We start from the raw sequence: 23,161 nt of genomic DNA, 5'->3' as shown, positions 1-23,161 counted from the left end.
CATCGGCAATGGGGTTGTTTTTGCCGGGAACATACTCGATCATTTCCCCAAACTGCTGAAATATCTGGCTCCACTGTTGTTGCCGATCGCTCCATTGCGCACTAGGCATTGCCTGAAGCCACTTAAAGGCTTGATGATTTGTCTTAACCGTGAAAGTCCGTCCGTATAGAAAAGGCTTCCAATGTTTTAATGCTTGGATGACACCGAAGAGCTCTCTATCATAAACTGAATAGTTCTTTTCGGCATCATTAAGCTTTCTGTTGTAATATGCTATGGGCCTATCTTCTTGCTGTTAAACTGCCCCGATGGCGACATTGCTAGCATCTGTGATTACCAAAAATGGATCCTCCCAAGAGGCGATCTTCATAACTGGTGCTATTGTGGCCAGCTGTTGCAAGTCATGGAAGGCTTGTAAAGCTTTGCCTATGACTTGAACTTTTTGTCTGCGTGTCTTTAGCCCCTTGAGTAAATCTGTAAGAGGGGCTACGTGTGTCGAGAAACCATCCATGTGTGAGCTGTATGCTTGACACAAACCCACAAAGGATCGGATCTACTGAGCCGTCGTGGGGACAGCCCAACCTATGATAGCTTGAATTTGTGGGTCCAATCGAATCCCTTGAGCACTAATGATGTAGCCCAAATACTGAATTTTCAACAAGCCAAATTCACTTTTCTTTGCGCTGAGGTATAGCTGGTTATCACGTAATAACTGTAGGGCACATCGCCCATCCTTAATATGCTGCTCGGCTGTAGCGAAAAAGATAAGGATATCGTCGAGAAAGATGAACAGGCACTTCCCAATATACTTTGCAAATACCTGTGACATCATCTTGTTGAATGTGGTGGTGCATTCTTTAGACCAAAGGGCATGACGACAAACTCGTAATGAGCTCGCCCTGTTCGGAAAGCTGTCGTTGGGATGTCAGCTTCAAAAATCCGGACTTGATGGTAGCCACTCTTGACTTCAATCTTTGAGAAAAAATTTGCACCATTGAGTCCTTCCAAGATATACTCAATGCGGGGCATAGAAAATTTGTTGCTTACCGTAAGCTTGTTGAGTGCTTTGTAGTCGACACATAGTCGTGCGGACTTATCCTTCTTTGCCACAAATAGAATGGGTGCAGCAAAAGGCGAAGAAGAAGGTCTAATAACAGAGCATGATGTCTCGGAACTCTTGGAGTAGATCCATCATTGCTTGCCCCATCGAAGGAGCGGCTTGAACTGCAGTGATTTGGCACTAGATGTAGATAAGTGCACACATGGCACCCTTGCGGGCGGCACGACTTGCTTGAATATGCGAGATTAACGGAATCCCTGATATGCTTCGATTGCCGCGTATCACAACAAGCTTAGGTAAACCTTCCACAATAGTGAAGGTGTCCTGCCGTCAATTAGGCGTCGGTACATGCTCACGAAACCACTGAATCTCGAGGATCATGCCGCACCCCATCAAAGGAGTCTAAATAAAATCCCGCGTAAACATGGCCTTCTGAACTGAAAAAGTGAAATGGATGGCCTTATGCGTGATGTGTGTGCGCAAGCCGGGCGTGAACCCATCCATTGCAAGCTCGTGAGGCACCAAGGTGCACCCCACTGTCTTGGCAAGCTGAGGGGAGATGGCATCTTCTGAATTCGCCATATCGAACAGGACAATAAATTGATGCCTGTTAGTTGTGCTGTACGCTCGAATGAGCACCTTCTTTTGATATGAGAAAATGCCCTTCTTCTTACCTTGAAAGACTGCCGTGGGAACGACGTTCAAAGCAGGGAAGATGGCATTCGTAGCTGATGGAGGCGGGGCTAGAAGCGCCAATACATTGGCGACGGACGAAGTAGGCGCTTTTGCAGCCTTCTCGGCAAGCCACTTCACGCAATCCTTCTTGCCATGCCCAGCGATGTGGTGGCAATGAAAGCAGTGATGTTCTTGGTGGTACCGCTTCTGCTCGTTGTTAGAACTCGTGATCCTTCTTTTGATCCTTACCTGCTGTGTTGTTTGACTGCTACGGGACTTTGGAATCTTTCCCCCCGTTCAGCATCATCTCCTGATTCTGTGCGAGAGTCAGCGCCCGCCACTCGTAATCCGGCGGGTCGAAGTTCCAAATGGTATAACGGATGTTGGTGTCCAATCCTTAAATGAATTGCTTCATCTTGGCGCTCTTTGTCACGCCCAATTGCTACGCCAACGTGATGACCTTGTTACTGTATGTCAACACAGGCAAACCATTCTAGGAGAGGGAAGAAAACTCATCCTCCAGGTTAAGCATTGGGAGAAAATGGGCTTTGAGGTCGGCCACAAACGTTGCCCAAATGAAATTCTTCTTAAACATTATTGGGTCGGTATGCTTACTAGCCAAATGTTGCCACCAGGTCATTGCCTCACCCGTAAGATGAGGGGCTGCGAGGTGGACTTTGTCTTGCTCATCTTGAATCTGTGCTAACGGAAAATGAGCTACAAACTGATGAATAAATTACAAAATTTTTGAATGGTCACTTACCATCATACTTAACAAAATTTGGAGTGGACCGAGTGAGTGGTGTTACCTTTGTCGATGATGAAGCTGTGGCGGTGACGGCTGTTGCTGCGCTCAAACTTGCCTGCATAGCAGCTAACATCTGTTTGTGTTGGAGAAGCATCGTCTCTCAGTCTAGCTTTTGTTGCCTCTTTGCGTGGGCGAGCTATATGCGTCGCAGTGACTCCTCATTATTGCATTCCTCACACATCAACAAGAGCAGCTTTTCGAAATCTGTGGTTCCACTTTCTTCTAGCGGCTTTTTTGCTTCTTTTTCCTCCAGACATTGTTTTGTCTGGTCTAGCTGTCTTCTGCTTTCTTCTAGCTGGGATGAATGTTCTTCAAGTTGTTGTAGGAGGACCCGATTCTGCTCTAGAAGTTCGCCATCACTTCTTGAGTACTTGGCGGAAGTGTATCTTGTTGGTAGTCTTTCTCCTCTTCAAAGTCTTCAAGGTTGAGTCCTTTTCCTGACCCTTCCATGGCGCTTGATTGTGTGTCCTTTCCGGATCTCAACACAACCATACACTCGTGGTAGTCAAGATGGATACAGACCGAAGCTCTGATACCAATGTAACATGCAACGGTAATCTGATCGTGTAATTCACAGCAAGATCTTCTTTAAACCTTTAGCGAGGAATTAGCATTGTACACAATAGAGAGAGATAGGAGATGAGGGTAGAGAGAGAGTAGAGTCGACAACCGATTGGGTCCTTGTATCCACTGAGGGCCCTCTCCATGAGTGAGGGGAGAATTTGCTTTATACTTGGAGAACTGAGAAATACAAAGAACACTTTTTGAAAGAGCACGGAACACGCTTCTGAAGAGCTCACTGTGCACATGTAGAGCAGACCCAAAGACCTGAGAGGCAACACTGACGAATATCAAGACCTTGATGCTCTCCACATGAACGATGTAGGACTCTTCTGCAAGGCAAGGGAGAGGCTTGTGCTGTCCACCGGAATGCAGGGGTACTGCGTGAGTGAGAGAGTGAAAGCTAGGAGTGATAGATCCTAAAAGAGAGTTGAGAGATGACTGAAATAAAGAGCTGAGAATGAGCTGTGTAAAACTGTAAAAGATAACTGAAAAGAGCTGCTGAAACAGACCCCAAACCTTACTCCGTTCGCTGTCCCGACTCCCCGTCTGATGCGCTGCGTGAACACCTTCCCAGAGGGTTGAACTGATGCCAAAGGCTAAGGCTGGTCAGAGGGCCATTGGGGTTGAGTGTCAGCATGTTTAGAGGGGGCTGAGGAGGATCTATAGGAGGCTGAAGTGCTGGGAGAACTGAATGAGGAAAGAGGGCCTGGAGGCCCCCTATTTATAGGGATTTTGGGGCTGGTTTGCTGGTCCCTTGGCCCCATAAAGGCAGCCCTAGGCCCCATAAATGGCAGGTCTAGCCTCCATAAATGGCAGTCCTAGGGAGGGGTGCAGGGTAGCCTATAAAAGCAGCCCGTCCCTTGCCATTCTCTTCACTTGTTCCAGCCCTGAGGGGGCCCAGAAGGGCTCCTATCCTAGGCTGGATCTAAACCTATTTCTAAACCTAAGACGGAAACACTACCCTATAGTTCTCCAGTGGGTACTAGTGATCAAGGACTGATCTTCCGACTTGACCTAAGGCTGAGAGATTGACTTACGTAGCCTGTGCCTGACTGTCCCTGGACAAGGGCTCACAGCATACGACAAAATCTCCTATTAAGGAACTATTACACACTTGTCGATGTAGCCAATGTGTCACTTTGCACCCAAGTGCAGGGGTGCATGTGACAAATTTTCCATTAACTCCACATTACACAAGGGGGTTGGCCCACATTCCAACACTCCCTCATCAGCCAAGCACCATGAACAAGTACTGACCATGGCAAAGGCCAGGACAACACATGAGGATAACATAGGATAAACCACACGAAGAACGACAAATCCAAGGTGTCCCAAAATGTCCATGTCACACCAGTCAACAGATAACGGCCAATGCAAGCAGTTGCTATCGAATACAAGTCACACTTAATCACTACCACAGATCGTGACACCTCCACAACAATCAGAGACTATTGTTGCCAAATAGTTTGCCACACGTCACCCCAATTTGCAACAGACCAGAGATAGTCCAGAGATAGCTGCCACATATTAGCCACACGACATGTACTACATAGTCCACGAGCAGTTCTGATATCATTGTTGTTTTTCCAAAGAAGGGACATGTGTCAATTGGTGCATTGGGTGCAAGGAGTCCAATTTCTTGCCCCCTGGCCATGCAATTCCCTTTCCAAGTCTAGGTAGGATATTAGAGAGGGGTTTCAACCCCTTCATATATCCAAGGATATTTTTTATCCCACTATTGCTTATGAGACTAAGTCTCCATAGTACACGTGCCATCTAGCACCAAGTGCCTTTCACCCCTCCCATGTTTTTCCATTATGTCCACACCACACAATGGGTGTTGGGATAACCAAAAAACTCACTGTATAGTGATTACCATCAATAGTCAAAACAACATCAGAAAGCATACCTTTAGGTTCCACATGTCATTGATCAGCCATTCGAACTTGCAATGGAGATGGCTTCATGTTCTTCAACTGCAACTTATTCACCACAGATGTAGAAATGATATTGACTCCAGAACCACTGTCCACAATAACTCCTGAAACCTTTTTATTTTTTATTTTAACAGGAATCACTGGGACTTCGTCATCTACAATTGGAGTATCAATGGACGGGAATAGTAACGAGTGTATCCATAGTTTCGACAGATTATGCTTTCTAGCATTCGGATCATGCCCCACTTTGGTTGCAGTTGCTTTTTTATGACATGTAGCAGGCTAGATTGCCAGATAAAAGGATGCTTATTATAAATAACAATTATTTACAACATGACGCATATGAAGACATGGTGCGTGGATGCTATTGCTCCTCTTTGGGTACACTGCCATATAGATGTTGACTATGCATGGACTGCCTTTGTTACTCGTATGTACCTAGTAATCCGTGAGTAGGCTTGAGGCACTTGTTAGAACTTGGCAAAAAAGCAGTCACCTTCGGGAATTCTCTCTTGCTGAGGCTACTTGCCTAAGTCAAGCTATACGTTTCCTACAATGTAATGATCATAGGAAGGTTGAGAAACGGGAAGCCAGGGCTAGGTAAGGGGCCATCACTGATAAGGACTGCTCATCCAAGGGTTTTAAAAAGGCTTGCACTATAAGAGGCTAAGTGAAAATATTTGCAGGGTCAAAAATAATTGGACCCATTCATGAGCACAGCTTGCTTAGGCATGTGTTGGCCACTTTGCTAAACAATTTGGGAATGTTGTTCCTTTGTCACAATTTGTCACATCATCTAACTTGGTTGGGCCCGAGTGATCTTCCAGTGAAGCTGGGCTTCTACAAAGATCACCTCTTACATATCACAGGGGAAGGTTTCATTGATTCACTAGGATACACGTAGATTCACTTACCCCCCTCGCTGAGGATCTCTCTTGGGCAGTTCCGGGTCTCCTCACACAGACTTTGTATCGAGAGAGGCAAAGCAGAGTGGTTACCCAGGGAGAGGCGCATATGCACACTGTGTGACATGCAGGAGGTTGAGACAGAGGAGCATTTCATCTTCAGGTGTCCTGTTTACTATGAGATCCGAGGGCGTATCTACTACCTCTTCAGAGATAGTGATGGGGTTCTGGCCCGTTTCCTCTCCTACCCAGACAAGCGATGTTTGGTTGGTTTCATTCATGAGGTGCTCAGACACCGAGATAGGATACTCTGAGCACGGAGACAGGAGCAGACTTCTTCCTCGACTGATACCTCTCAGAGCTCTATCACGGAGTTCTTTCAGCCAGATCACATAGATCCCCACGAGGCGAGACCTCGACATGACTGTGATTTAGAACCTGTAACCCAACAGCTCAGACAGAGGGTTGACTGACAGATCATACTTGGGGACATCCCCTCCTTGTTTAGGGTTGGAGCCCGACCGACGGGGGTCACAGTGGCTCTGTTTAGATGCAGCTACGACCAGGAGATGTACCAGGACTGCACCCTTGGGGGGGTGTCAGCGCTCTATTGCTGACCTCATGCCTCCACTTCCACAACCTCATCCATCCTGAGGTTTTGCTGCTGCTGCTGCTGCTGATGATGGTTATGATGATGCCGACGATGATGCTGAAATTGATATATATAGTCGAGATATGACTATGTTGTACTTAGGATTTAGTACTGCTATTTTGCATTTGCATTTTTTTGCATTTTGCATTGGTGTGGATGCTCATTTAGTAGCTCCACTACCACAGCTCATTGTATCATGTTTTTCACAGTCTCATAGACCCATCGGTCTTCCGAAGACTTTAATACACTTTCTTTCTTTCTTTCTGCATGGCAAGAACTTCTTTAACATGTTAGCCTAATTTTGCCTTCTCATTAAGCCAGGCAAGTTGAAATTCCTTTCAAGGATAGAGAATTGACAAACGCCATCAAATTATGTGGCAAATGCCATTTCACTTGCATTATTGTATATGGTTAATCATGCTTGGGAAACAAAGAGATGCCAGCTAGAGTTGGAAGAAAGGGTTGATTAAATTATTTTCTAAGAAACATTTGTGTGAGTCTTTTGCAATTTGGAGGTTCATACACTCATGCATGTCATCTATAAGTTGATTACTAAGATGATAGTGAGCCAATAAAAAATTTCTTGCATGAGGTGTTAGACCCTGCCCAGTATAAGGTGTTCATTCCCTGCCCAACATGAGGTGTTCATTCCCCGCCGACATAATTATAGATAATGATATATATGTAGGGATTAAATATGCAATGAACACTAAGTAGGATGTTCTCTTGTTGCAAGTGGATATTGCAAAAGCATTTGATACAGTATGGGATTTCATCTTGTGGACCATGCGATCTTCCGGATTTGGGGTAAAAATGCAGCATCTTATTTATTGGCTTGCTGCTGGTATTTTGGCGGGTGATCTTACTAATGAATGAATTCAATACGTCAAGGCTTTCCAATTACTGCATTGTTTTATGCAATAGCTACTCAACCGGTGCTTCAATACATGGATCACTTAGTAGCTATAGGTGCACTGCATGGGTTGGAGATACATGGAAGAAGGTCACTTATTGCGCAAGCGTATGTTAATGATTGTTCTTCATTCTCAAGAATACTGAAAGGGACCTTCCATGCCTCATGCGTGCATTGTCTCCATATGGTTTGGCAACTGGGTTGTAAGTGAATTTCCAAAAGTCTAAGCTTCTTCCACTATATGTGAAAGATTGGCATCATATTTTTGGCTTGGTGAAACTGTCTTACCTACACAGCTTGTGCGTTATCATGGTTACCCTTTGCGGTGGACAGTCACTCGCCGCCAACAAACGGATTGGGTGCTTGATAAGTTGAAAAAGAAATTGGAATATTGGACTTTGGCTAGATGTACATTTTTGCATAGTTCAATCAATCTTGGTTGCCTATATGCAGTCCTATTTGCCACTCATGATGTTTGCTATGCAGGATATCTCGAGTTTCATGTCTGCGGTCATGGAGTGTTTTTGGGGCAGTCGCATCGTTGGTGTTTTGTGATTATCTTTGCTCCTTGAAGATGCATGGGGGATTGAATATTTTAAATATTTATATGCATGTCCTAGCTCATAAGGGAAAAGCGATGCCTCATTTCATGCAGTGGGATAGCAGTGTACATGTATTTGGTCACTGGGAGCTCACACAATGGGATTTTTTCCTGGGTCACATTGATGGCAGGATTAAGGGATGCCTTGTTGTCTCTAGCTTGTTTTCTGACTAGAAGCACTTCTAAAAGACTGGACTCTTCATTCAGATCAACATGCTTGTCATTCATTGCTCTGAGCTGATGTCACGGTTGCATCATTATGTTACTCAATGGGATTTCTTCCTGGGTCACATTGATGGCAGGATTAAGAATGCCTTGTTGTCTCTCGCTTGTTTTCTGACTAGAAGCACGTACTCTCTCATCTCAAATGGGATGGTAGGAATTCTCTTGTTGGAAACTCTTTGCATGCCGAATGCCTTCACTAGTCAAAGGCATTTGCACATTTGTTGGCGCTGCAGCAGAAGCCCCGCTGCTCTTAGTTTATTTGGTCTAAGGGCATATACCTTGTGGGTGATTTGCTTGATGATGCTGGTATGGTATTTTATTTTCTTGCAGCAGTCAGATGGTTTTGCTAGGGACAACATTGTAGACCCCTATGGCAATTATTGTTGGCAGATGCTTCTTGATTTTCAGCCAGTGTCTTGTCTTGAGATTATGGACCTTCTAAAAGACTGGACTCTTCATTCATATGAACATGCTTGTCATTCATTGCTCTTAGCTGATGTCACGGTTGCACCATTATGTTATTCAATGGGATGCCTTCCTGGGTCACATTGATGGCAGGATTAAGGGATGCCTTGTTGTCTCTTGCTTGTTTTCTGACTAGAAGCACATACTCTCTCATCTCAAATGGGATGGTAGGAATTCTCTTGTTGGAAACTCTTTGCGCGCTGAATGCCTTCACTAGTCAAAGGCATTTGCACATTTGTTGGCGCTGCAGCAGGAGCCCCGCTGCTCTTAGTTTATTTGGTCTGAGGGCATATGCCTTGTGGGTGATGTGCTTGATGATGCTGGTATGGTATTTTATTTTCTTGCAGCAGTCAGATATTTTTGCTAGGGACAGCATTATAGACCCCTATGGCACTTATTGTTGGCAGATGCTTCATGATTTTCAGCCAGTGTCTTGTCTTGAGATTATGGACCTTCTAAAAGACTGGACTCTTCATTCAGATGAACATGCTTGTCATTCATTGCTCTTAGCTGATGTCATGGTTGCACCGTTATGTACGGGTTTGCTACCTCCTTGGGTTTCTCGTCATGTGGATCATTTCTGGTCCACGACACGTACTTCTAGGTGGTGGAAGAAAATGTTGCAGCAAATTTGGGCTTGCAGACTCCCTCTTGGTCAACACATTTTCTTATGATGATTGCTGCTTGGGGTTCTTCCATTTGAATATATTTTGGCTTGCCGACATATTGTTCCTGCTATGTGTCGCCGATGTTTATCCTTATGGAAGTCTATGCCTCATCTATTTTGGTGTTGTCTTGATTCTCACTTCTTTTTTTGCTATAGCAACATCTTCAGGCCCATTTCCCTAGTGCGTGCTTTGGCAAGTTGTTCTGGCTGTTTGGGATTCACCCTGCCAGGCATATGCACTTTTTTTTGCATGTGTATGTGTTCTTGGTCTTTTTATCATGTGTATCTGTGTGTATTGTGCACTATTGCCTGTGTGATGTGCATGTGAGTGCATTGTGTACTATAGTCTGTCTATGTGCACTATTTTTTGTATGTTTTCCTATCATGTGTATGTGTGCACTGTCCAACATAGTCTATGTGCTGTGTGTGACAGTGTGCACGCAGCATATGTGTGAAACGAGAGAGAGAGAGAGAGAGAGAGAGAGAGAGAGATGATATGATACGATTGTATTAGAGTCCTCTTGAGACCCTTCAGGATCTATGGGACTGGTGGTGCCACTATTAAAATAAATTGTGGTCCATTACATCCATTGAAAAGAGATCTCGACAACACTTTCTTATTGTGAGTATTTGCTGGGATATTTTGTGTGTGAGCCCAAAGACTATGTTGCGGTGCCCTAGGACTTCTTTTAGGTAGCTTCCAAGCTTTTGGGCTGACTGTTCCAGTAGGTTCTTCAGGTTACCTGTGCTGCCATTATACTTTTCTCTGATGTGTCCACGTGCTCGACATTTCAGAAGCGCGCGTGCTCATCTTCTACCTCCCTTGGAGTGCAGATTTCGCATACCCTTTCCTCTCTTGGGATCCAAGGCCGTGCCCATCTGCCTCTCTCTGCCTCTTCTCCAAGATATTTCTGTACTTTATACTTGTCTATTGGGTAAATCTCCTACTTGTAAAATTGCATTTTTGTTCCTGGGTCTAGCCATAGTTTCTGTATCGTTTTCTGCACTACTAGGTCTCTGATTTCACTTGGATCTTCTAGTACAAAAGTAGCCTTTATGCCCCATATCACCATCCATTCCATCTTTGTACCAGCCTGTGGTCTTTGTATCCTCCATGGATTTTTATGGTATCTGATTTGTGTCCATCTTCTTGAGTTTGTGAAGGTATCCATGAATGAGCATACCCTCCAGTGGTATCACCAGTCTTCAGCCAGTAATATGGGATAGGCATTGTTTTTATTCTTTTCCAGTATGCTCTAGAAAGCCCGGGTGCCTAGGCTGGACATCCATAGAGTATTACTATTTGCACAAGCATATGTATAGGATTTTCTCATCTCCAAATTCCACAGGTGTGCCTTCTGGCACTTATTTTGGAAGCTGTACAGATCTTTCAAACCTCCCACAATTTTTCTTTCCACATACGTATTCCACTTGTAGTATCTGCAAAATCCAGACCTAGTATTTATATGTGGTTATTGATTCCTAGACTCTCCTTTGAATGAGAAATTCATTTGTTTGTTTCAGGTCCCAATACCATTAAAACTCCACTCTCATTAGGAACCTCTTGGATTAAGTTCACATCAACTTTGTTTCTTTCCACAAACGTATGCACAACGTCTCATTTTATGGCTTTAAACTTCTTTTCCTCAATCATCCCTTCTACAATAGTAGTTGAAACTAGACCTTTCATTTGTTTCATTGGAAGAGCGTTTGGACCAACTTTCTCCTTTTGAGGCTCCAAAATTCTTCTACAAACAACACGAGTACATAAGAGTTTTACTCGATCCATAACAAGATTGAACATAGCTACATTCTGAATAGTAAAAGTTTCTTACAATTCTCCTTGAACTCACCGCTTGCACCTCGCACTCCCTACTTTCCATTCTGCAAGGTTGCAAAGTTTTCTTGTTATAAGCCTATCCCCCAATAGGGTTGCTTTCGATCTTGTTTTCATAACTTCTCTTTTGTCTTTGTATGCTCTTCAATTTCATTTTGTAGTTCCTCTTTCAATCAAAAGGTTTTGGCTATCTATTGCATTTTTGTATTTGCGTCAGAGTCGGTGAGAGGGGGCATCCTTGCTTGACCCGTATGTCACTGCTTATGATAATCTTTACCTAGAACAGGATCCATCTACCAGTGGTTGTGCTAGTTCGGTTAGTAACTTCTTGTAAATTCTGTATGTAGCTTCTTTAAGTCAGAACTGGCTAAAAAGAATCGAGAAGATTGCATGGAGAGTAAGAGAATTTTGACTCATGCTAGGGACAAGGATCCTTGCCCTGAATGGAGAAGGTGAGCTACTTCTTGACCCTCAACTTGCAGGAGGGACCTCTAAGGTTGAGGCTTCTCGAGCTTGTCCTCCTGCAAATTCTATGTTGTTGAAGTTTTGTCCAACAATAAATCTGGATTTCATGGCAATTGAGATTGTAGAAAGAAGATAGAATATGTTGTTAATACTTGTACGCGTCATATGCCATCGCTAGGGATGTATTATTGGAAATGCTTCATGTTGAGAATCATTTCAACACACCATATATATGTGGGACATGTTATACACGTTTATTGGGCCACAAAGTACAAAATTTAAACTCAAGTTTCTTTTTTTTTAAAAATTTGTAGTGACTATTGGGGGGGAGGGAGCTTTTCCAGTGGGTTAGGTGAGGGAGAGGGACGGAAGGCCATGCAAGAGAGGGTAGAGAGGATGAGTGAACAAGACTTGAGGAAGGGGGAGCATGTTGAAGAGCAAGCCCTTTAAAAGCGTGGCTATTGCCAATAATAGACATAAAAGAGGATCACTAATGCCACTCAAATGTTCCTAATATTGAGCGAAACCAACCAAAAAAGGTATTGACCACTTTATGGAAGGGAGCACCATTTAGTCCTTTGAGGGACCAAAAATGGACCTTGTCACCAATAATTGAGCTTGTCCAATTCGAAACCTGCAGCCACAGAGAAACAAGGAAAAGGACACCAGATGAATAAACATAGGCTTTCTTTGTTTGTTTGAAAAATTCAAGAAAGTAAATTTTTGTACCACTAGGATCCATCAAGTGCACAAGTTGGCTCAAAGGTTTATCGTGTGTGCCTTATAAGTTATCATTGATGATCTATACTGGAGCATCATAAAAGCATCCTTGTTACGGTTTGCGACTTTAAATCCTTTCCCTTGACCTATGGATGGTTTGGCCGATGGGTGATATTCTCTTTTGACGGGACCCTTCCCATGTGGCACACCCTTCACAAGATGATCAAGTCCATGGAAAAAGCATTTGGTCATGAAGAGGACAGTTATTTATGGCTATATAGTGAACCTCTTATAAAAGGTCATCCCTTCATTAGGGGTCATACCCTTTTTGCAACACAATCTTTTCAAATGAGACTCTCCATTTTCGATTTAAGAGAATCCACTGTATGGAGCATTTATATTCCAATTCATTAGTTAGATTCTGTTCTTTACTATCTTTATAATCTCATTCTGCTGCTTTGCTTACTAATGCTATTAGGTCACTATAATTTCTTTTAGTGGTGCCGCAGTGAAATTTTGTTTTTTTTGGAGGAAATGACCCCCACCTCAAACCTATTGTAGAAACTGGGTTGAAGAGATGTGATGTAGTGGATGCCCCCCAGAAGGAATCCAAGTGTGGCAATGAGCTGTGGAGTGGAAGGGTTTGGAATTATTGTTATTGACACATAAATCAATGTCCAATAGCAATGTTGGAGGGTGTGATTTAACTTGTGCTCAAAGAGTACTGTACAATTGAGTCCATCATGTACTAATAGAAAGCAAAACTAAGAGTGGTGGGTGAGAAAATAAGTAGCTTCATAGGCCTGAAGATGTAAGCAGGGGGTGCAAGAGATATTAGAAGAGACAGCGGAGGAAACAATTAGGGGACAAAATAGCGTTGCTAGCATGAAGGGGATGCAAAGTAGTTTGGACAGAGGTTGGACAGCAAGTTGGCAGCTTCATGACTGGAGTCTGCCCCGTTGTAAGGAATGACAAAGGGAGGTGGAAGGATGACGCAAAGCTGTAATACACCCTTCAGACTTGCAACAGATACAAAGCCAACATGACATATCGGGAAGGGGGAGTGCTGGATATCTACGTGACAAGACAAGGGAATTGATTCATGTGGAATGTACTGGTTCTACTCTATGGAGCAATTGAGTGAGAAGAGCAGCTCCATATTATGCCACTTAATGTCTGAAAGGGTGTAATCTCTCTTTTTGCTTGTGATAGTCTGGTCTATGAAATGTTTGGCTATGTGTGAACTGAACCCAATGGTTTGTGACCCTTTTTTGACCCCATGAAAAAACCAACCACACAAATCAGCTATCTGTGTGGTTCTGATCATGGAAGCAAAAGCAAAGAAGAAAAAAACTGTCTGTCAACGAGCCTGTTCACAGACAACCCAACTCCTTGCCTAGGGTGGACTGTACAACCAGAGAATACCTCGCTCCATGAAAATTTTGAAGAGGCGAAGCCTTGTAGAAATGCGCATGCCTCTCGGTAGTGGCCCAAGATCCATCGTCCCTCACTCCCATATGGCATGCAAACTCTAGATGATAGCTTACCACATGGCAATGAGGGTGGCTGCTGGGGGGACCTGCTGGCCACCCATTACCAAACTGCAACGGGCGACACATATTTCCCATTCTATAAAAGAGGGATTTCCCTCTCAAATCAATAGAACACCCATTTCAATATCTTACGTGTTCTCACTCCTCTTGCCACATTGCATCTATTCTTCCCCACGTTCCAACATGTGGTATCAGAGCTATGATCCTCCTTGAGCTTTTAGACTCCTAGGCTGCCACCTCATCATCTTCTTCCATCTCTCTGCAATTTTTTTCAATTCTTCCCGAATCTTGCAGCACCAAATCTCCAAATCCAACCGTTAACTTTTAAAATGCTTCCAGCTCCAGCTTCGCCACACTATGGCGCACCTCTTCACTGTTGGGATTGATGGAATTTTACTCTGAGTTGCCGTGCCGCTTCGTTCTTTGCTTGCCAATCTTGCTCAAAAATCTGCCTGTTGGGAGACAATTTCTCAAAACCCTCTTAGTCACAGTTGGGCGACCTTATTAGCTACTTGCTATTCAAGTTTGAGCCCATTTGGTCCATAGATGGAGGAGAAATCAGAGAAAAACCAGTCAACTTTCAAGCTTCTGCCCTAGGAAATGCCGCACAAAATTTCACCATTCCTCTTTGCTGGAAGTAGTCCTTAGTAAGAGCTTCATTTCCATGCCAAAAGCCCCTTGAATGCTTCTTCTTTCAGCTTCAATTGCACCCTCCAACTTTAGACTGTTCAATTTGGGGGTAACAGTGATATTTGCTTCTAATATGAACCATTGAATATGGTTAAGTACTAGAAAGTTTCATTATTATCTCAGTTATCTTTGTGCTTTTGGATGTTTGACCATTGGAAGTGATCTGAGGCATTTTTCAGTCTTATCTTTGGAGCACTGTCCTACGGTTTGATAGTTTTGGTAAATGCTCATGATGCATTTATGATATATTTTGAATTGAATATGTTTAAATGCTATTTTGTAAGAGTATAGACACTGCCCTTGAATAATATATCAAGTGGTAAGACCTACTCAATATCATGTTTTCACAAGGTGAAGGAGTTGCCCACAGGTACTTACTTGTTCATAGTGACATATATAGAAGATCATCACTTTTCATTGGGTGCTCTACCCTGCCCTTGATGTCTAAAAAGATTGTAAGTGATGAGCTTGGATGTGGTATGATCAAGATGATATGCTGTGGTACCAAGATAAAGCTTGGACATTTCAAGAAGATCATGGAGAACAAGAAGTTCACCATCCTGAAAACAAGGGAAGTACAATGGATAGTCTGATATGAAAAGGCCCTTGCTATCATAGCATTGGGACTTAGTAACTCATACATTCATCACATTGATGGGTGCTCCGGGCTGCAAGATCTTAAGGGAGTCCTCCTCAAAGTTGAACAACTATCGATAGAAGGCAGAGACCATCTCTAGAATCTCTTGAGGGTCTGAGCGAATCTAGTTGCTCGCATAAATCATCATCCAAGCCTTGTAACTAGATTCTTGTTGGCTGATGACCGATGGTGTAAAAAACTGTGTGGTCATCCTATCCCCTTGTTGGGCTCATCACATCTTGAAGGAACGATAGGCGAAATCTACACTGTGGATCTCAATGGCTTGGAAGTCAAGACACACGCCCTCATACTTGTGTGCGGGCCACTGAGAGGCCCGGTTTTGCTCCTTGAGTCTCTATGGAAGCTTGATTTTGTCTCTCTCTCTCTCTCTCCGTATCAGAGCCTGGATCCTCTGCTTGTGGAGCCCAAACATGGACAAAGCCTTTTGTTGTCTCTGAAGTGCTTACAATTGAAGCTCATCATATCGCATTTGCGACCCACCTAGCCCAGCTGTCCTGAGGGGCCTATTTGGCTACTACTAGATCACTACTACGGCTTGCTACACCTCCTCCGCGTGTTGCAAGCATCAAGAATGCCCCCCCCTTTTGGATTTCCATGATGAGGCTTCTCTAGATGCATCACGATTAGGGGAATGATTTAACATCGTTGTCCTTGTGAAAATGCTAGTGGATCCACCTATGTGCATGCAGGCCCAATCCCCTATGTAATTCTATCAAGTCTCTCGAGCAGTTCATCATGCCATTGTTGGCAAAAGGAGTATAGAGGCTACGCAAGAGCGTGGAGAACTCTGCCTCTTGCTAGGGTTGCGGATAATACCACGAAGATGAATTGCTCCCAAGTGCTACCCTGAGATTAAGGAATTGCTGAAAAGAAGGATACCTTGCTTGTTCTCCTCAAACTCTAGATTCTTAAGTTCGGCTGCAAAATCGGGATTAATATTTCTAAAGCAATGGGATAGTCATATGGAACATCAAGATAGTTCCAAGACCCCAACGGCTAGAACTCACACGGGAGGGCTGCCTTGGACAAGGCTTCAGTCCTAGAGACCTAGAGAATAGGGAAGTTCCTTGTGCTAGCCTTGAGCTAGCAATGAGGCTTGTTGCGATTGTGATGATGAAGCATCATTTTGGCCAGGGGGCCTTGGCATAGGAGGATGCTGACAGACTTGTGAATTTGGGAGGGGATGAGGAGAACCGGAGACCGTGGAAGCGAGGGGGAGAGGCTATAACATTTTTGGGGGGATAGGGAGAAGGGATGACCAAGGAATGGGTGGTGAGGGTGATCATTGGGTTTAATTGTGGTGGTAATGAGAAGGGGCAGGGGGGGAGGGGAAGGGTGGGCTGGTGGGGGAGGTAATGAATGGGAAGAAGGTGGGATGGATGTGGGTGGGGGCAGAGGGGGGAGAGGGTCTAGTTGCGAGGGAGGAGGGTGTGAATGATGAAAGTGGGTAGAGTGGGAATGGACACTTCGCATGTAGCTAATCTTAGTGGAGGATGTTGACTCGTATGGATTCTGATTTCTCTTATGCGAGTCAATAAAGGTCCTCTGCCTTGAGTAGTCCCTCTAAAATGATGTATGCTTTTGTGGCTTTGGAGTCAATAAGGGTACTCGTCCTTGGGTAGTCCTCCAAAAAATGATTGTATTGGGTGTTTACTCTTATGGCTATGCGAGACTCCTACCCAGTTCAGAGTAAGGGGGGGTGACAAGGGATGGTTCTCACTGCCGGTCGCAAGCTGACTGAGACATCACTATCACACGGGCGGTGTTGGATAGTTGGACTTCCTCTTTGCAGTATTGCGGTGGAGGGGGGATCATTCTACTCCTTGTGTGTTGGGTCTCACACCCTTTGCTCTGAGGGGGGAGGTTGGAGAAATCATAGTCAAAGAGTGTGTTCTAGTGTGTACTAGGAACTAGTTCATGAGTCTTTGTGTGAGAGAGTGTCATGTGGCATCTTGGGAGTTATCCCATATACATATGGTACTTGAGTGTGTGTGCCCACTTTCCATGAGTGTTGTACTTTCACTTGTCACATCAATCAACTCAAGTGGAGCTTTTGGTCATGTAAGTGATTTCCTTTGGTTCTTGCCTTTCTTTCCATTTTCATTTCCTTTCATTTCTATTTCAAGTTATGCTTCCTTCCTTCTAGCTCCCTTGCCTCCTTTCCACCTTCTTCCCGTCCTTCACTTTGCATGCTACTTTCGATAGGTTTTTGGATCGAATGGGTTGCAATCATCAATGGAGATACCTGCTATTATAGTGTGTTCATCCATATGATGTTGTAAATTGGTAGTAGGGAGTTAAGATATGCATAAGGTAAGAGTGTACTCTTTGAGAAACAATTCTGCCTTTTTCTTTATGAGAGTCCATCAATTTCAGTTTGGGAGTTGTGGTGTGTTGACTCTAAGGTGAGTGAAGAAGAACTGATAGAGGGTTAAAAACTCCTGAGTTGGCTGGGAGCCTTGTGGCATTGATGGGAGAGGGTCAGCCGGGAGATTAAAGAAAACCGTCCGCGGGCGTCTTGAGGGTCCCCTCTCTACCCGCTCCTCCTAGGCCAGGGGAGCTGGTGGAAGCCTCACCGTGACTTGCTACCTAACTTGCTATCACTTGCTATTGATGGCGAGTAGGATTCTTCATTGCTCTCTTACCCGATTTCCTCCAGCGCCCACCTAGGTCCAAGCCCCCTCCAAGGCTCAACCCAAGGGCTTTGTGTAGTTGTCTATCTGGATGAGGGGGTCTATACACACTTACGCTCCATTTCTAACCTAAGTGAGGCTGTAGCTGCGTGGAGGCTTAACCTATGCTACAAGGGCAGGCTCTTGCCAAGTGTCCCATTTGTCTGCACTGAAGGCATTGCTTGGGAGTCTTGAAGTCTCAACCCTCTGACGGAACTCACCCCCGTTTAAGGTCTCAAGAAGGATCTCCTCAGGCAGGGACTTTGGCTACTCCGCAATCATCTTGAGTATCAAGGAATACGTCAACCGCAGAACCAAGGCTGTTGTAGGCAGGGACTCCAATACTGTGCCAACACAACCTCCAATAGAAGATAAGATGGGATGATACTCCTTTAGTGTGACAGGGAAACGAAGCGTCATTGGGAAATGTGGCACATAGTGTGTCAAATCCATGTCACCAACCATGAAGAAGCCATGGCACCATGGTATGAAGAATACTAGATGTGGGCTGAGGAAAATCGGATCTGCTCCACAAGGGCCCAGGTGAAGTCAGCTGGAGAAGAAAACATCTCTCCCATAGATGTTGACCTTGTGAATGTGGTTACCCTCTAGAGCCAAACTTGCCTGTATCCAATCACAAACCGGCTCTAGGTGGGTGTGAGGCTAACAATGCGGCCCACCAGTGCACTGTCCTGAAGGGATAAACAACAATCTTCACCTATTGTTTGTTCTCTAGGGAAAGAGAAATCCAAACGGCTTGGAGAGTTGAGGGAGCTTCCATAAGAGCCACTCTGGCCAGACCAGAAAAGCGCCACCACCAAGATCCCACTCCTTAGAATTGAAAACAAAAAGCTGCTCATGTTGGGCGGGAAGAAGGAAGAGGCGATGGTGGATGGAAGAAAGGAAAAGGGGACAAGGCAGAAAGAGAGAGGCTCTGCAGGGTACGAACCCCCCCCAAAAAAATGCAGGCAGGGGGAATCAGTGAGGCAGGCTGCCTTGCTTCAGCCCCTTTGGGGCTGGCAGCCAACCGAGCTGGCTCTGAGCAAGCCAATGCCGGGGAGAGACAAGAGCCTCCTCAGCCAGAAGCAGAAGGAGCCGCAAGCATAGGTGGAGCAGCAGCCCCCGAGAAGCTGCTCTCGAGTAGCGTGACAAGCAGGAGGGTGGGGAGCACCCACGAGCAGCTGCATGGGCAGCCATTGGCAGGTGGGGGGTGGAAAGTCCGCTGCTGTGCTGCAACCAATCATGAGTAGCAGGCGGCAAGAAATTGGGGAAGGGGGGTGGTGCTTTCATGCCAAGCAGCAAAGGGGGGAGGGAGCTTAGAAGAGGGAGGCGGTGCGAAGGCAAGCGGGGGGCGACGAGTAGAGGCGAGTAGGAAATGGGGGGAGGGCGGGGAGAAGGAGGGGCTAGCAAGGAGAGCCCCACAATTTTATTACAGTTGTGCACCATGTATAATGATTTGTGACCTTGAGGGGAAGACTTTGACCATGCATGTAGTCAATAACCAATGATCACTTAGGAAAATAATACATGCATGTGTACACATCAGCATATGTTCAGCATGTAAATATTAAATTGAGTGTCTCTTTTGAGAGTTTAGAAAATTTATTTTGAAGCTTAGTTATAACTTTTTGCCACATTTCAAGCAATTGACCGTGGGGATACTTCTATCATTGAGCAATGAAGGCAGGGAGCCTGCCAGATGATGTGCTTCTGTGTCCTGGTGGGCTGTTCAAAAATGCATAAGCATGGTTTATCTTGTGCATACTTAAATCTTGACCACTTTGCTCCCCCTTGGGATATGAGTGTTGAAATGGTAACCCACCATATGGGGAGACTCAAACGTTTAAGTGATCTAGCTTGAAGAATTTCAAATTTCTCCAAAATATGTCGTTCATACTGCTGGGGGTGGTAATTCTCCGTGTCTAATATTCAAAGCAAACCTTGTAGGTAATGGTGCTTGCTCTGCGGCTAATAAAGGTACCTGTAATTCCATTTGGTTCTCAGATTACTTAAGTTATGTGTTCTCCAATGTATGCTCATACCTTATAGTAGTGCTATAACGTTTTCTCCAAACATCATCAATGATCGGGATATCCCTTTGGCATGTATTAATGATCACTTGATAATTGATTGCTTTTGGTGATCTACTGCAGGCATAAGACAAGGCAGCACATTGGACAATTGGCCAAAGATGTGTCTGCCAAACTTAAAGCTGCAAGTGCAACAGACAAATTTGCACAAGTCAGCGTAAGTTTAACCGTCCTGTACCTAAAGAAGGATATCTTCCAAAAAAACCGTCATGTATTCATACTGAAGACAATCTTCATCTAGGCCATCTGAATTTCATGAGTGTGTAAGCATGCCCAATGGTGAAATTACTGGGTGTAGTCTTTCTTCATGATTCAGGATGAAAAGCCAGAGTGCTTATTAGATCATCGTTTCGAATGACACTAATGATCACCATCGTACTCAACACTCTCAGACAAACAAAAAAGTAGGTGACGCGAAGCTTGCAAAGGATTTTCAGGCTGTTTTGACAGAGTTCCAGAAAGCTCAAAGGACAGCAGCAGAAAAGGAAAGTACTTACACACCTATTTTACCACAGGCTGTCCCTCCTTCAAGGTGTGCTTTTCTTTTTTCAAAATTATTATAGTCTTGTTCAAAAAAATTCACATCCCTGGAAACTCTTTTTACTTTTGTATGTTGCTTTCTCTTATGTTCCGCAAATATCACAGAAATGTAGTGATTGGAGGTTCATTTGTTGAGTCTTCTTTTGCTTAAAATGTACTGATATATTGTAATTTTGTGGCTAATCCAGACAGGTCGTGAATGAATCAAACCTTCATCAAGATGATCAGGAAAATCAGGCACTCCTCTCCCAAGAAAGACGGTAGGTCTATAGTCAGTTATTCCCAAAACGCCAATACATGAGTGATTTTGGTTTTGAAAAACACAGTACAAGATCGAATAGGCACCATGGCTTAGCAATTTAGAGGATGTGACTGAAGCCCAGTCCAGTCTTTTTGCAAAGATAGCAGTTTGTTTCTGATACGGTCTTTCATGTTGCGTACTCAAGCTAATGTGCAACTGGCTTGCTTGTATTCGATCTTTCATCTTATCACAATCGTCCTCCTGACGAAAGAGATTTAGAAGTGGCATTGCCTTTCCTCACTAGCAGTACTGGACAGCAGGCTCGAGTCGTTAGAAATCAGAGCAATGTGAAATAAGGATTAAACCTAAGATTTTTCACTCACACAGTAGTACTGGGCAGGCTCGAGAGATTAGAAATCAAAGCAATGTGAAATAAGGATTAAGCCTAATCTTGGTTCTGATATATTTGGCCTACCAGTTGGCATTTAGATTGAAATATTTTAATGTGTTCCTTGTGCAAGAACTTGAAGAAATGGATGGGTAAAAATTTGGATGGTGTAGGATCCAAAATATAAAAAACAATCCCGTCAGAATATAGAGGCTTCTTGCTTAAGCCAACTCCCCACAATGGAAGACTATAATCCAGGGCTCACACAATTCATAAACAAATCTCACTCTGTCTCTTGTGCACACAAGTAATACTTCAGTAAATCACAGACACATACTCATGTTATGTACATGGATTAGAGCAACCAAACCATGTAGAATAGATTGTTCTAATCCATGTACATGTTATGGACATGGATTAGAACAACCAAATTATGTAGCATAGATTGCACAAAATAGGCAAAACCCTAATACGAAATGAGGTGCTCACTGTACCACCATCTAGCAGGCCGTGTGCTGCCTAGATGTGGACTGCAGACGCCTCCATGTGCTGCTTTCTGCCTTTCGTAGAACACCTCCAACATATGTCGGCCTGCATGCCAATGGAACGGCTATAATGGAGCTTTAGTGGGCTGGCTTGGATGCTGCTCCCATAGACCTCCCGCTGCCTTCTTACCTGCAGCTACAGATGAGGCAATTCTAAACTGTTACTAGACCTCCTTGCTGCTCTTCTATGCAGCCAAGAGTGAGGCACAAAGTGAATACTGAGAACCCCCAATGGGCAAGGAATGCCCGCAGCCCCCAGTCTGGCGACCGGAATAGACTGGGCCGACCCAGTGTGTGTCCTTGCGGACCAGTCAAGATGCCACCAGGGGGCTGTATGGCCGAACCAGTCTGGAGTCCTTGCAGACTTTTAAGTGTCTTCTGTGACATGATCCTACCTTCTACCGTCTATGTCCTGCTCCGTCTGAAGGATTGTACCTAGGCAGGAGGCTCAAGTTCAAACAAGTGTATGAAGGATTGTACCTAGGCAAAAGGCTCAGTTTCGATAGGTGTACGACACTCTAACTTCATCCTTCTCAATTCATTGTCATGGCCAATAGATATCAAATCCCTAATTTTGGTGACACTAGCAAGCTTGATGGGACGAATTAACCATTATGGAAGATGAAGATTCTTGGAGCCACTTAGTGTTGAGGGAGTCGTGGGAGATTGAGCTGATGCCTCAACCCACCGTGGCTACTCTAGCCACAACAACTGCAGCAGCGGCGGTGACGACACTAGCGGACTTGGTGTTAGTGAGAGCCTCGCAGATCCGTGATGCAGGTGCCTTGGCTATCATTGTGGGCACCATGACAGATGTGGTGCGTCCTCACATACGGACGATGAACACTTCGTTCAAGGTGTGGACCAGGATCTTGGACCTTGAGATGGAGCTGTATGGCATGAGCACGGATGAGGGGGATTCAGTACAGGATCACATCACCAAGATGAAGGTGGTGTGGACGAGCTTGACCAAGATGGCAAGACTATCGCTGGGAATGCTCCTCCCAGAGCTATAGTAGTTTTGTGACTACAATGATTGCAGGGCAGAGGCGGCACTAGTGTTGTTCGAGGAGCTGGTACAATTGCTGCTGCAACAAGAAGCTTGGGAAAAGAAATATGATGGAGCAGATGATAAAACCCTTACAGCTCAGGATACAGGAGCAAAGGTAAGCCCAAGAAGGACAAATCTGATGATGGAGGGACTCTCAGAGGAAGAAAACAAGAAGAAGAGGAATAAAAAGAAGAAAAGATTCTATTGTGATGAGCCAAGGCATTTTGCAAAAGATTGCAGAA

General features: G+C 44.5%; 1 protein-coding gene across 1 annotated transcript in view; it reads left to right on the top strand.

The window, feature by feature from the left end:
* The window catches only part of LOC147895254 (syntaxin-22-like), a 52,769-nt gene that overhangs the window by 22,126 nt on the left and 7,482 nt on the right, over positions 1-23,161 (top strand). The window contains exons 2-4 of the mRNA XM_087383514.1: positions 20,218-20,311; positions 20,547-20,686; positions 20,883-20,954. Of these exons, the coding sequence (XP_087239640.1) occupies positions 20,218-20,311; positions 20,547-20,686; positions 20,883-20,954 (306 nt within the window). The remainder of the gene's footprint in view (positions 1-20,217; positions 20,312-20,546; positions 20,687-20,882; positions 20,955-23,161) is intronic.

Source organism: Dipteris shenzhenensis, chromosome 13 (assembly GCF_047967505.1).
Source record: "Dipteris shenzhenensis isolate YYH24624 ecotype China chromosome 13, Dip_SZ_1.0, whole genome shotgun sequence".
In the NCBI taxonomy this organism is placed as follows: domain Eukaryota; kingdom Viridiplantae; phylum Streptophyta; class Polypodiopsida; order Gleicheniales; family Dipteridaceae; genus Dipteris; species Dipteris shenzhenensis.
This window is presented reverse-complemented; position numbering and strand designations above follow the sequence as displayed.